Genomic DNA, 15,450 nt, shown 5'->3' with positions numbered 1-15,450 from the left:
TTATGTTTAAATGATCATAGATGAAAAGTCTGTTCTTTCTTAAAACCACACTTTTATAAAACATTGTTAATTAGCAATAATTTGCTCTATGAATTCCACTGCCTGTTTACCACTGTCATAATAAAGTTCATTTTCTAAATGGTATTGTTTTATTAGGGGGGCTCCAGGGAGGTGGTGGGTCGCTGTACACAGCACTCTTGATTTTCCTTTGCTTCTTTTCCTTTTTGTCTTTCTGTGCCTGTAAATAACAAGCAACAAAACAATAATAAATTATGATTTACAGAATAGATTTACAGAATCTATGTCCTCCACTTATCTACCAGTTTATATGGGGAAATGTTTCCTGCAGTTTATACCCCTCCAAACATCATATACCTCTTTATAATGGATTTTGGTTATAGCGGATGAAGCACAGTAACCAGAACTTTCCTCCCTCTGGCTTCACAATTACAACTCTTCATTCCTATCTCACACCTACTGCTTTTATCTCTGGCCTTTGTTCCAACTATCTGCCTATCAAAATCCCTCCTTGCCTGTGTCCACCTAGTAGCTGACTAATTTAGTCCTGCCTCTCCCCTCTTCTTGCTTTCTTCTCCCACTCCTTCCTTCCCTTAAAATCTCTGCAGAAGGGTCTCAACCCAAAATGTCACCTAGCCATGTTCTCCAGAGAGGCTACCTGTCTGCTGAGTTTATCCAACACAGTGTCCTTTTGTGTATTAAACAGCATCTGCACTATATGTTGGATTGCTGTCCACTTTGAGATGGGTATTGTAGCACTGCTCGTGTCGAATGAAACTAATTATATTTTAATGCTTAGAATGGGCAATTTGTGATTGTGCTATAAAAGGATGCTTCATTTTGTCTTGGGAGAATAAATCTGAAAAAGTATAATAAACATATTTCAGATTTTGTAACTTTAAAAAGGAATTTAAGAATGGCAATTTTGATTAGTTGTTTTGACTTCAATGGATTAATATGCCATGGATGACACATTGAACTCTAATTTCTGAAACATAATTATTAATGGAAAGCTTACAGAATTATGAACTGTTGTCAATGCCATCAAAGATGATTATAATGATGCAACAAATAGACTGATAAAAGAATGATTATCTAGTATAAATGAAATACATTTGATACTGAATAAATTCAATAAAAACATTCTTGTTTCGGAGACTTAGTTTACAGATACAGCTAGGAAACAGGCCCTTCGACCCACCAACCAGCGATCCTGGCATATTATCGCTATCCTTCACACACTGGGGACAATTTTTGCATTTAGACCAAGCCAATTAACCTACAAACGTGTGCTTTTTTGGAGTGTGGGAGGAAACTGAAGATCTCGGAGAAAACCCATGTGGTCACGGGGAGAACTTACAAACTCCCTGTAGACAGCACCCGTAGTCAGGATTGAACCTGGGTCTGTGGCGCTGTAAGGCAGCAACTCTACCGCTGCATCACCGTGCCACCCCAGAGGCATGTAATTAAGAGTTCCTCGGAAGATGTGTTGTTAAATTGAAACATAACCTACTTTCTCATATGCATGCAAAATATCTCATGGCACTATTTGGAAGATCAGCGAGAATGTTCTGGTTAAAACGAATTAACCTGGCTATACTGTTATTAGGCAGAAATTGGCTGTCAAGTGCTCGGGGACGTCAAGAGATCACAAAAGCAAATAAGAATGTATATATTTATTTTATGCTAATCAGACTTTTTCTACAAAATATTCAAAGGTAGTCATTCTTTTGACGGGAGCATTAGATAAATCATCATTATGACATACTCTGACAGTTAGGTATTGACAATTTCAAAGGGGAAATTTTTACTTGAACTGTTCAAAAATTTTGTTCCATGCAATGATTTTGACCCAAAGATTTCAATTATTACTTGAACTAATAAATTGAATGGAAGCTTTTTAAAATTTCCCTCAAAATTCTTCCTTAATATACTCCAGATTCTTACCAGCCATTTCTCATACACCAGTACTGCCACCTCTTCTCTTCCAGATTTTGTATATTCTTCTTCAATTTTCTTCTTCTGCTCATCTTTTGTAGTCTGTTTCTTCTTTTGTTTCAGTACTATTTCTTTCTTTTCATTCCTTACATTGCCATAAATTATTAAAGTTGTTGTGTTAAAATTACATGGAAGTTGAAGTTGATACAGATATGAAAAACATTTTAAAGAGTTAAGACAAAGAACAAATCTTTGCAGCAACCCGAGAACCAGACTCCAAACTACCTGAATATTTACCTAACTACGAAAGTGAGAAGAAACCTTCAGATCATCAAGCAATGCTGGTGTCGAATTTGGAGTAGAAAATAGAAATGGATTGATTGGGCTTATGTTCACTGGAATTTAGAAGGATGAAAGGGAATCTTATAGAAACATAAAATTCTTAAGGGATTGAACAGGCTAGATGCAGGAAGAATGGTCCCGATGCTGGGGAAGTCCAGAACCAGTGGTCACAGTGTAAGAATAAGGGGTAGGCTATTTAGGACTGAGATGAGGAAAAACGTTTTCACCCAGAGAATTATGAATCTATGGAATTCTCTGCCACCGAAGGCAGTGGAGGCCAATTCAATGGATGTTTTGAAGGGTCTAAGAAAAGAGATATAGCTCTTAGGGCTGACTGAATCAAGGGATATGGGAGAAAGCAGGAACGGGGTACTGATTGTGGATGATCAGCCATGATCATATTGAATGGCGGTGCTGGCTCGAAGGGCCGAGTGGCTACTCCTGCACCTATTTTCTATGTTTCTATGAATAGAAATAGGCCTTTGAAACTTCAAAGAAGTATAATATAATTTTGACTGCTCTACAGCCACATTAATCTCTTTGGTCTTATCCTATGATATATTCCCTTTGACTCCTTTATCTCTGCAATTGAAAACAAGTACATTTTCTCTCTATCCCAGTTTTTATCAGTTTTTAAGAGATACAGCATGGAAACAGTCCTTTCGGCTCACCGAATCCATGCCGACCACCGATCACTTGTACACTAGTTCTACTTTACCCCACTTTTGCATACTACACACCAGGGGCAATTTACAGAATACAATTAACCTAAAGACCTGCATGTTTTTGGGATGTGGGAGGAAACCAGAGCACCTGGAGAAAGCTCAGGCAGTCACAGGGAGAACATACAAACTCCACACAGATGGCACCATGATACAGCAGCTCTACCACTTTTATGATGGTCCAAGAAAAGAAAAGATTTATTTTCACAAAAGCTGCCTGACTTGCTCAGATTTTCAGGCATTTTCTGTTTTTCCTTTAAACAGCACCTGCAGTTTACCATCTTTCCATTCTTTCCCAATATCCCTTCAAATCTTTAAATGTGTTGTTAAATTGAGACTCCATATTCCTGCTCAAAAGATCCCATGACACAAACAGGCAATCAACATGAGGGGTTTCTCGACCCAAAACATTAACTATTCCTTTTCTCCAGAGATGCTGTCTGACCCACTGAGTTACTATCAACCACCACGAGATACAGCTTACAGACTTAAATCCAATGACATCCAGCTTATTTTCTATCTGAATATGGGCTTACAGATGGGTGACATATGCTACATCACGAATAAGTTCACAAAAGTACTTAGCACTCCCCCACAAACCTGAGCTAAATCAAAATATGAAATTCTGTCAATGTGTTACTGTAAAATATGTGTTCTTTAATTAGCATTGGGAAGTTAGATGTTTCTTTGCTACGAAAAATATTAAAAATTACATGTACATGAACAAAAATTTTACTTAATTCTGTCTATTATGTCCTGATGTATAATAGATGTGATATAACATAATTATCATATATTTATTTTTAAAGAAGAAATTGTAGCATATTAAATGTTTATATACATTAAAAGTAAATACTTCAAATTAAAGAATAATTGCATAGAAATTGGATTACTTCGAAATAGAAGTGTAAATCCTGATGAAGGTGATTAACTTACACATATTCAGGAAGTGTGGAGATGTATTATGGGCAACCAAATCAACACATTTCAATAATCACTACTTTAATTCTGCCCTTGCTGATTGGCATCAGATCTCCAGGCTGTTATTTTAGCTGTGCTGCTATTTTACTTAATGCCTGCTGAGGGGGTAATCGAGTAAACGCCCCGGTTCACCAACTATGACCTCGGCATCTTTGCAAATGAGGTGGACGGAGAAGGGAAACCCTCTGTATAGGAAAAAAACTGCAGATGCTGGTTTAAATCGAAGGTAGACACAAAATTATGGGGTATGTGGAGAAGGCAGGAACGGGGTACTGATTGTGAATGATCAGCCATAATCACATTGAATGGCGGTGCTGGTTCGAAGGGCCGAATGGCCTACTCCTGCACCTATTGTCTATTGTCTAAAATGCTGGAGTAACTTAGCGGGTCAGGCAGTATCTCGGGAGAGAAGGAATGGGTGACGTTTCGGGTCGAGACCCTTCTTTAGAGGGAAACCCTCTGCCCAGTACAAGCTGGTACGACAGAAAAAGAAGAATTGTGATTATTGTTTAAGGCTCTCACCCACAGTAAAGAGCAATACCAAAAAAGTTGCATCACCTCACAAGGAAGTGACAAAAGTGATCGAAGAGCGTTGGGAGGCGAATGTTGTCTACATGGATTTTAGTAAGGCATTTGATAAAGTCCCCCTTGGTAGGCTGCTCCAAAAGATTAAGATGCACGGGATTTATAATGACTTGTATGGATATTCAACTGGCTTTACTGATAGAAAGCAGAGGGTGGGGGAAGAAGGACATTATTCAGGCTGGAGGCTTGACCAGTGGAGTTCCGCAGTGTTCTGTGCTGGGACCTCTGCTGTTTATGATATATACAGCATATATTAAAAACTTGGTCGTAAACATAGACACGTTGGTTAGTAAGTTTGCAGATGAGACCAAGATTGCTGGGGTCTTGGACCATGAGGAAGGCTGTCACGGAATACAGCTGGATATAGATCAGCTACAAATTTGGACGGAGAAATGGCAGATGGAATTTAATCTGAGCAAGTGCGTGGTGTCACACTTTTGGTGGTCAAATGTAAGGGGAAAATATACAATTCATGACATGACGCTCAACAGCATTGATGTACAGAGGGACCTTGTGGTCCAAGCCCATTGCTCCCTGAAAGTGGCAACTCAAATAGTTAGAGTGGTAAATAAGGCATATGGTATGCTTGCCTTCACAGGTCAAAGCTTTGAGTCAGGATATCATGACGCAGCTCTGTTGGACCTCGGTTAGGCCGCATTTGGAGTATTTGTTGTAGACTGAATTGTTGTAGACATTGTTTCACTGAATGACCACTAGGTGGATGGAGCGAATGGTGTTTGTGAACCGTTTTATCTTAGTTTCGTTTAGAGATAGAGCATGGAAACCCCGAGTCCATGCCAAACATCGATCCCCCATACACTATGTGGGAGGAAAGATAGAATCACTCCTGTAGTTCTATCCTACACACTAAGGACAATTCAGAGTGTGCAGGATAGATCTACCACATAGTTCTACCATTCGTTCCACATTGCAAAGACAAAGACATTGTGACAGCAAGGGTTTCCCTCGGGCTCCACGTCACCCCGAGCACCCCCCACCCCACAAAGACGTGCAGGACTGCAGCCCAACTGGCCTCCGCAAATCCTGCAGTCCACCGGCAGAGCTGCCCAACAGCACCTGCGACCCAACCCCGGCATGCCCCGTGACCAATGTGTAGTATTAAACTAGTGCACCCAAGTACCTGGAGGAAACCCACAGGGAACACCCGAGACCAGGATCGTACCCAGGCCCACCTCGCCAGGTGGCAGCGGCTCCAGTGACCTGCACAACCCACAGAAGCCAACCAATCTACAAATCTGCACGTCTCCACAATGCGGGAGGAAACCCACGCTGTCTCAGGCAGCACCCGAGGTATGGATCGAACTCGGGTGTCTGGCGTTGTAAGATAGCAACTTTACCGGGGCGCAACTGGGCCACCTCAAAGAGTTACGGTAAATTAATTGAATTGGTTCTTTTCAATTCACGGCCTAGAAACGTTTCCTATAGTTATAGCATTATTCACAAATGATAAACATCTGTGATATTGATAAGAATAAATTTGAATGCTGAGACATTATGCAGTGTGAAGGCATGAAGGGAAATTTGGCACATTGCTCTGTATGGAGAGATGAAAATAAATCATGCACTTTTTTTAGCCATCTTTTGTTACTCCAGGATTCTGAATAACTTTACAGGCCACTTATTTGAAAGAGGAAATGCTGCAGTGTGCTAACTTAAGCTTTGTAAATAATATACAATGTTAGGGTATGCAATAAAAGTACAATTCTATCAAAATGATTTATAAAAGTAAGGATGTCAGATGTCAAAAGTAAGGACAAGACATCCTGTACAAGACATTGGTAAGGCTTGAGAGCATAGTAGACACAAGAGAGTATAGTGGTCTGAAGAAGGGTCTCGACCCGAAACGTCACCCATTCCTTCTCTCCAGAGATGCTGCCTGACCCGCTGAGTTACTCCAGCATTTTGTGTCTACCTTAGATTTAAACCAGCATCTGCATTTTTTTTTCCTACACATCTTGCCGCTCCACTGCGAATTCTCCTCAAGGTATGTCTACTTTGAAGAAGTTCTCCTCCTCTCTTCGATGAGTCTGAAGAAGGGTCTCGATCCGAAACGTCACCCATTCCTTCTCTCCAGAGATGCTGCCTGACCCACTGAGTTACTCCAGTATTTTGTGTCTACCTTCGATTTAAACCAGCATCTGCAGTTTTTGTTCCTACACATCTTGAGAGTATAGTGTTCAGTTTTGTTTACCCTGCTGTTGGAAAGATGCCATGAAGCTTGAAGATTTACCAGGACCAGAGGGCCTGAGCTATAGGGAGAGGTTGGGCAAGTAGGAGAGGCAAAGGTGTATCAAATTGTGAGGCGAATAGAAATAGAGAATGCAGAGACTTTTTTTCCCAGGGTAGGGGAATCAAGAACCGGAGGTTTAAGATAAGAGGAGAAAGATTTAATAGGAACCCGAGGGGAAACATTTTCACACAGTGGGTCTATGGAACGAGCTGGTTGGCATGGACCAGGGGTTAAAGAGCTTTCTCATGCTATAAAAGTCCATAACTTTATGTCAATGGAAAACGATTAAAAAAATGTTGAAAATCAGAAATTTAAAAAATCTAGTAATTACTCAGCAGGTCAGGCAATATTTTTGGAGAGGGAAACAATGTTAACGTTTCAGGGCAATGATCTATCTTTATAAATAGGATAAGTTAATAAACCAGCATGTTTTAAGTTACAAATAAAGGAGGGGGATAAATATCCATGTAAGAAAGGAGTCCAAGAGAGGCTGAATGGTACGAATTGTGGGTGTGCCACCCGAGAGAATATGGCAAAGGCTTGGTAATAGAAGATCACCGAGGTGGAAAAGAAAAATAAACCGTTGGAACTGTGAGAAACAGAGCATTACAGTAACCAGAAGTTCAGCCCACTGGATATCTCTTACAATAGTAGTATAATGAGAATAACATTTGCTTACCATTTCATAAAAGCTGAAACATTTTCCTTCTTTCGTTCAGTGACTTGCTCTTTTTCCTTTTCCTTTTTCTCTTTTACAATTTGCTTTCGCTTCTGTAAAGTTTCTTTTAGACATTGATCCTTTTTTTCTTTCCATTTTTCAAACACCTGTCAAAGAGATTTTTAAAAAATTTCATTACTATTTGTAGAGCTAGTGCACTAAATATAGGGCGACACGGTAGCGCAGCGGTAGAGTTGCTGCTTTACAGCGAATGCAGCGCCGGAGACTCAGGTTCGATCCTGACTACGGGTGCTGCACTGTAAGGAGTTTGTACGTCTCCCCGTGACCTGCGTGGGTTTTCTCCGAGATCTTCGGTTTCCTCCCACACTCCAAAGACGTACAGGTATGTAGGTTAATTGGCTGGGTAAATGTAAAAATTGTCCCTAGTGGGTGTAGGATAGTGTTAATGTATGGGGATCGTTGGGCGGCACGGAACTGGTGGGCCGAAAAGGCCTGTTTCCGGCTGTATATATATGATGATATGATGATGATATCTTTAGACTTTAGGTAAAAATAGTTTAGAAAAAGATGAACTACCCCATCATGTTGCATATTTCTGATCATGAAACATACAGACAACCTATTAAGAACCATGTACGAATTTAAATCTATTTAATACAACAATGACAACATTTGAGTTTAATTAAGAGCCATAAGAAATATGTGATATTGGGAAAGAGGGAATAAAGAGTTCCTGATCATCTGCCCAACCAATTCTTTAATTCCTACTCTGAACCACCTGTAGAACTATGATCTTCTCCCTATACTGTCATCTACTTCCTACAGTTTCACTCCACCCCATAGCAATGTTTTTAAAAATCTCCCCTTGAAAGGTATACATCTAGTGAGATAGCAGAATATACAGTAAACAGGTACCTTGGAAGCATTAATGTACAGAGTGAGCACTCACATGGGCCCCAGCTATGCCTGCCTCTTTGTAGGGTACGTCGAACAATCAGTACCAGGCGTACACTGGCCCTATCCCCAAACTCTACCTCCGCTACTTTGACGACTGCATTGGTGCTACCTCCTGAACCCATGCACAACTCACTGACTCGTATACGTCTATCAGGCCTCCTGCAACCTCAGGTGTTCCAGAGAAAACAATCGTAGTCTGTGCAATCCTAGTCTAACCTCTCCCTGTAGCTAATACCCTTTAATCCATGCATCATTCTAGTACACCTCCTCTGCACCCTTTCCAGAGCCCACATCCTTCCTGCAATGCGGCAACCAAAACTGCACACAATCGTCTAAATGCAAGCTAATTGAAGTCCTTATAAAGCAGCATTATGACTTCATGATTCTTATACCCCATGCCCCAACCTATTAAAGAGATATGGGCCAAATGCAGGCAGGTGGGTCTTGTATAGATTGGGTATCTTGGTCAGCATGGGCAAGTTTGACTGAAGGGCCTGTTTCTGTGCTACATGACTGACATTCTATCTACGTGTGTTGCCATTTTCAGGGAGTTATGGACTTGGACTCAAGATCTCTCTGCTCATCAATACTGTTAAGTGTCATGCCATTAATTGTATATTTTCCCCTTATATTTAACCTCCCAAAGTGCAAGACCTCACACATGTTCGCATTAAACATCATCTGCCATTTTGCAGCCCTCTTTGACACACAAAGTATACAGCGAGATACACTTCTGTATACTTTCTCACAGTCCGTAACCCTAGTGTTATCCGCAGACTTGCCAACCAACCTGTCTACGTTTACGTCCAAGTCTTTATTTCTATCACAAACAGCGGAGGTCCAAGCACATATCCATGCGGAACTATACAATCACAGACCTCCAGCCTGATTATTGTACTTTTAGCTCAACCCTCTGTCTTCTATCAGTAAGCCAATTCTGAATCTATAGGAACAATAAACTGTTAATCCATTGTTAATATTTTGGATCAGCCTACCATGGGGAATTTATCAAATGCCATACTAAGATCCATGTGGTCAACATCCATTGCCCTACCTTCATCGATCACCTCCTCAAAACACTTTAAAATGTTAGTAAGACATGACCAGCAATGTACAAAGCCATGTTGGCCCTCCCAAACTAACCAATCCTCTTTGAAATGCGAGTAAAACTTATCCCGAAGAATCCTCTTCAGTAGCTACCTAGCACTGGCAGTGTGACTCACCAGCCTATAATTCCCAGGATTATCTCTACTTCCCATCATAAATAAAGGAACAACATTAGCTACTCTCCATTCCTCCTGCTCGCCAAAGCTATTTTGTGATCCCTTTTGACCTTTCTAATTGCCAGCTTGAGTTCTTTCCTCCTTCGTATGCCTCAAAATCCAGTAATTCCATCCTATTGAACCTTGCCTGCTCTTCCTTTTTTTGACCAAATTTACAATCTCTTTGGTTATCCAATGTTCCATATTTATCCATCCTGATCCCCCCTCCTTACTGGAACTTGCCAGTTCTGAGCTTTGATTAAATGACCTTAAATGACTCCCATATTTCAGATGTGGACTTACCCAATAACAATTGCTCTCAGTGTACCCTCCTGAGCTGCTGCCTAATAACATTGTAGTTTGCCTTTCTCCAATTTAGTACCTCCCTGCAACATCCAGCCTTGGCTCTATTCAAAACAATCTTAAAACTTATGGATATGTGTAGGAAGGAACTGCAGATGCTGGTTTAAACCAAAGATAGACACAAAAAGCTAGAGTAACTCAGTCCGACAGGCAGCATCTTTGGAGGGAAGGAATGGGTGACATTTCGGGTCGAGACCCTTCTTCAGACTGGTTAAGGATAAGGGAAACGAGAAATATAGACAATGATGTGGAGAGATACAGAACAAATGAATGAAAGATGCAAAAAAGTAATGATGATAAAGGAAACAGGCCATTGTTAGGTGTTTGTAGGGTGAAAACAAGAAGCTAGTGTGACTTGGGTGGGGGAAGGAGAGAGAGAGAAGGAATGCTGGGGCTACCTGAAGTGAGAGAAATCAATATACCACTGGGTTGTAATCCTACACAGACCTTTCTGTCCAAGATCTCCTCCATTGTCAGAGTGAGGCTAAACACAAATTGGAGGAACAACACCTCATATTTTGCTTGGGCAGCTTTCAGTCCAGTGGTATATTGATTCCCTCTATCCCTATCCCACCTGCCATCTCTCTATTCCTCTCATGACCTTGTACACCTCCATATGATTACCCCTTATCCTCCTGCGCTCCAAGGAATAAAGTCCTAGCCTGTTTAACCTCTCATTATAGCTCAAGCCCCTACGTCATAAGTGATAGGATGGAATTAGGCCATTCGGCCCATCATGTCTACTCTGCCATTCAATCATGGCTGATCTATCTCTCCCTCCTAACCGCATTCTCCTGCCTTCTCCCCATAACCTCTCGATACCTGTACTAATCAAGAATCTATCTAACTCTGCTTTAAACATATCCATTGGCCTCCACAGCCTTCTGTGCCAAAGAATTCCACAGATTCACCACCCTCTGACTAAAGAGATTTCACCTCATTTCCTTCCTAATAGAACGTCCTTTAATTCTGAGGCTAATAAGGGACAATTCTCTCACTCTAGCTCTGATTTACCCTTTCCCAGCTGTGTCACAGAGCCATGTCTGACCCACTGTTGCAGCTGCTCACCCCAGACAGGTCCTGCCCCACAACAGTACCCAAAGGGGGACACCTTTTGCCGAGAGGAACAGCCTTGGAGGTCTTCTGCACTTTCTGCCTATTCCCTTTCGTGGCGATCACATCTACTTCCTGTACCTTAGACGTGACCACCTTACTGTAACTACCATCTAAGATGGCTAATCCTGAGGTCATCCAGTTGCAGCTCCAGTTCCTTAATGTGGTTCGTAAGGAGCTGCAGCCGAATGCACCTGCTGCAGGTGTGGTCCTCAAGGGCATTGGAGGAGCATTCCACTATCCCACCTGCCATCTCAATGACACCAAAAACCTGGGAAGAATTACACAGCAAACCAGACCTTAACCAGCCATCATCATTTGCTCAGCCTTCTCCTGAAGCCTCTTGAGCCAAAGCCTCAGTTCTGCACTTATATTCAACTGCAGTACTTCACCTCAACTCAGCCACTCCCAATAGGCCCCTCTGCTAACCCTGCCCTTCATTTTATTAGGTATATCTTCCTGAGTCATTGAAACACCTGCTTTATAAATTTCCGTCCTTCATTTGAAAAAAAAGCCTATTTTCCATCAAAATGCTTTCTCTCCTCTCAAAATGGTTGCTCACCAACTATTGTCTCGACTTTTAAAGATTAAAAAAAATCTCCCACAATTCTGCAATCTTTCTTTCTTTTAATGTCTGCTGTCTCTTCCTAAGCCAACCAAACACCTGCTTTTTAAATGTCCCTCCTTTACTTAAAAAAAGCCTATTTTCAATCAAAAAACGGTTTCTCTTAACTTTCCCACCGATTAAAAAAAAATGTTTTCTCTCCTCTCAAATTTGCTGCTCACCAACTCCCTCCTCAACTTCTGAAGATTAAAACCAAATTATTGTACTCAGTTTGAAAAGCTCAATATTCCCCAATCATTAAATGCTTTTTTTCCAAAGATTTAATGTTATGAAACATATCTTGAATGCAAAATTCTCCATTAAAGTAGACCAAACTGTCAATTACTCATCTAATCAAATATCACTTCTTGCCTTTTCTGCTTCTTCCTTCTTCTCCTCTTTCTCTGCTTCTGCTTGTTGCTTTGCTTTTACCTCTTCTTTCTTCTTATCACCAGTTTCTTGCAATGCATTTTTCTTTTGTCTCCGCCAGGCCTCAAATGATGCCTTTGCTTCTTTTTTATTCTCAATAATCTTCTATAAATGAAATAAAGCAATTAGTTAAAACGTACATATTTCATAGTCCCTCAAATTTCATAGATGGCAAGATTAAAGAACTATTCCAAATATTTTGTATTTCATCTCCATATACGAATTTTTATTTAGTTTTCCTTCAATATTGCCTCTTCACTGAAGGACACGATATGCTCTGATGCAGCTCAATACATGGGATCAACCTTCCAGTATCTTGCCTGTTCAATGAATGTTAGTAGTTATTTGACCATGTAACACTGCAGCAAAATCTGATGTTCATCTCAGCCAATATGGAAATGCTCAATTATGCCAAATGGAAGCAGGTAGATCTTTTGTTATCTTTGTCAGTTCCTTTGTGGAATATTTTAGATTATCACAGAATCAGATAGGGATAACACATTTAAATGGTATAATGGGATAATAGTATCAAATTATGAGGGCAAAGAGGTAAATAGAAGAATGGTCGAGTAAAACTAGAGGCATCGATAGGGGTAAAAGATTTAGAAGGGGTCCAAAGAATAATCTAATCACCCAGAAAGTGAGTGGAATTTGGAACAAGACAGCACAAGTGGATGGTGGAGGCAGGTACTCTCGCAACATTCAGTATCACAATGAGCACTTGAATTGCCAAAGCTTAGAAGGCTGTTAAATGGGAGTTAAAAGGGAGCTCAGCATGGACATAGTGGGCCAAACACCCTGTTTTTGTGCTGTATAACTCTGTGGAAAAGATATTTTGAGAATTTGTAGCCACTGTAAACATTGTTAGGGATAATTAAAGGAATGTCAAGAACAATTATGAACCACAAAAGAGCCAGAGGTCAAAACTGAAGCACTGAGTGAGAATTCAGTGATGAAGATGGTTCTACCAAGAAAGGAGTTAGTAGATGAATCAAAGGCAGAGAGAGGGTATATAATAGGTCGGCTGCACTGTAAGTAGAAAAGCTGGTAAATCCAACTTAGTTTTGGAGGAATATAAGAGTGCTTATTACAGATATGACCACAACCATGCTGTTCTATTTAAATATGGATGTAGTTCCAGATGTCTAAAGTTGCAAATGTTACAAACTTATTCAAAAAAGGAAGAGGTACCAAAAATAGGCTGAAGATTAAAAATATTTCAATAAAATTGTATCTAGCTCTACTATCGTGTGTATTGATTGCGTAAATTAATACACGCTCAAAGCACACCAACAACACTCAATGTCAGGACTGAAGCCAGCCACTGGCGCTGTGAAGCAGTGGCTCTACCTGACACATCACTGTGCTGTGTCAGTGATGTGTCAGGTAGAGCCACTGCTTCACAGCGCCAGTGGCTGGCTTCAGTCCTGACATTGAGTGTTGTTGGTGTGGAATTTACACATTCTCTCTGATCACGCAGGTTTTCGTGGGGTGTTCCAGTTTCCTACTATGTCCCAAAGACATGCAGGTTGGTAAGTTAATTAGCCATTGTAAATTGTTCCTAGTGCGTGAGTAAGGGAATCTGGGGAGTTGAGGAGAAAGTGAAGAATGTTAAAAATGGGGACTAATATGGGATTTGTGTAATAGTGCAATTGGACAATGGTTCCACAATTTCAAGACATTATATTTGAATTGAAACAGCGCAAAATTGTTAAATTAAACCTAATTAAAATCATGAAGGAAAGATGACCTGACTAATCTTATCAGATAAATCAACTCACAAACTGCTCATCTCTTACACACCCATCGATTCGACCCTGATTATACAACCCACAGACATTAAATATATTTACAGAGGTTAGTTAACTTATCAGCATGTTTGGGATGTGGCAAAACATCAGAGCATCCAAGGTAAACCCTGTGCACTCAAGGGGAGACTATGCAAACCCCACACACAGTGCAATGGAGATCATGATCAAACCTTAGTTGTTGCAGCTTAAGGCTGAAGGACTACTTACTGTACCATCTTTCTCCCCCAAAATCGGTTGTTCTTAATTCAATTTTCAAGGTGTGGTCATTTATTGCCCATTGTAAAATGGATTAACTATGTGGGAGGGTGTAATTGAACTCATGGTTGCCACGAACTGGTGCTTCTCAGAATGGATAAAGACTGGCCAGAGTTGAGATTTCAGTGAAGAGAGTTACACTAATTCAACATATGATGGAGGAACTACATAAGATGTTATAAACTAATTGTGCAAATGCAATGAGACTGAAAGTCACACAAAAGCTGTTTTCCTTTACAAACATCAAAATCTTATAGATTTGGCAGGCTAAACAGCTGTGACGGACACTGGCTTTACTGTTGTAAAGTTCGAGAGTTGGTCTAGTGACATGGCTAGAATCTGATCATATCACAAATGCAAGAAGAAGAACAATAAATAGTAGCTGACATTCTAGCAATGTTTGAAAGGGAGCTGCAGCTTTTTCTCTGACTGATAAAGGGGGGAGAATGTTGTATCATACATGGAATCATGTCCATTGAGAAGAATGGTGCAAGGGAACACACATATACGCTGGTTATCTCTAACGCATGTGCTACGCATACACTACCTTGGAAGTGTATCGCTGTTCTTTCACAAGACGGACTGTTACAAGAAGGCAACTCACCACCACCTTCTCAAGGATAAATAGATATTGATTTGCCAGTGAAGAATAAGTGAATAAAATGACAGATTTGTAGAGGATCCCAAAGGATGACAAAGGGTGCATTCTACAAAACCTCCCTGAGAATGCACAAAATATCTATATTTATATCACCAGCTTTTCAATGAACAACGCATATGGAATTATTAGACCATAACACTCTCTGTTCAGAAAATGGGAAGACCATGAGGTGAGAGGAGATCACAGACTAGCAGAGATTTAAATAATTTCCGCAAACTCCCTGGAATGATGGACTTTATTCATTTGGGCTTCTGGTTCTTCAATCTTTCCAAAAATTGTGGGTTTAACAATCCCCAAACATCCACCTGATCAGCGAACACATGTATCAGAGGGGCTCACATTGTTCTTTTGTTCTCCGGAGTTGTAGCTGGATTTCAGCTGCAGAATCTTTCATCAGTCAGTGCAGAAGTTGAGAGGTAATGTTACAATTGTACAAGACATTGGTGAGGCCATATTTAGAGTATTGTGCTCAGTTTTGG

General features: G+C 40.5%; 1 protein-coding gene across 6 annotated transcripts in view; it reads right to left on the bottom strand.

Annotated features, from left to right (window-relative positions):
- Window positions 1–33: 33 nt before the first annotated feature.
- LOC144595451 (uncharacterized) overlaps window positions 34–15,450 on the bottom strand; it is a 70,770-nt gene continuing 55,353 nt past the window's right edge. For all 6 annotated transcript variants that reach the window (XM_078402977.1, XM_078403003.1, XM_078402962.1 and 3 more), the window contains 4 exons: window positions 12,188–12,349; window positions 7,517–7,662; window positions 1,966–2,101; window positions 34–238 (listed from right to left, as the gene is read on the bottom strand). In XM_078402977.1, the coding sequence (XP_078259103.1) occupies window positions 128–238; window positions 1,966–2,101; window positions 7,517–7,662; window positions 12,188–12,349 (555 nt within the window). In that variant the 3' untranslated portion in view covers window positions 34–127. The remainder of the gene's footprint in view (window positions 239–1,965; window positions 2,102–7,516; window positions 7,663–12,187; window positions 12,350–15,450) is intronic.

This window comes from Rhinoraja longicauda, chromosome 1 (assembly GCF_053455715.1).
Source record: "Rhinoraja longicauda isolate Sanriku21f chromosome 1, sRhiLon1.1, whole genome shotgun sequence".
NCBI lineage: Eukaryota > Metazoa > Chordata > Chondrichthyes > Rajiformes > Arhynchobatidae > Rhinoraja > Rhinoraja longicauda.
The sequence above is the reverse complement of the archived record's forward strand: the minus strand, read 5'-3'. Positions and strand labels throughout refer to the sequence as shown.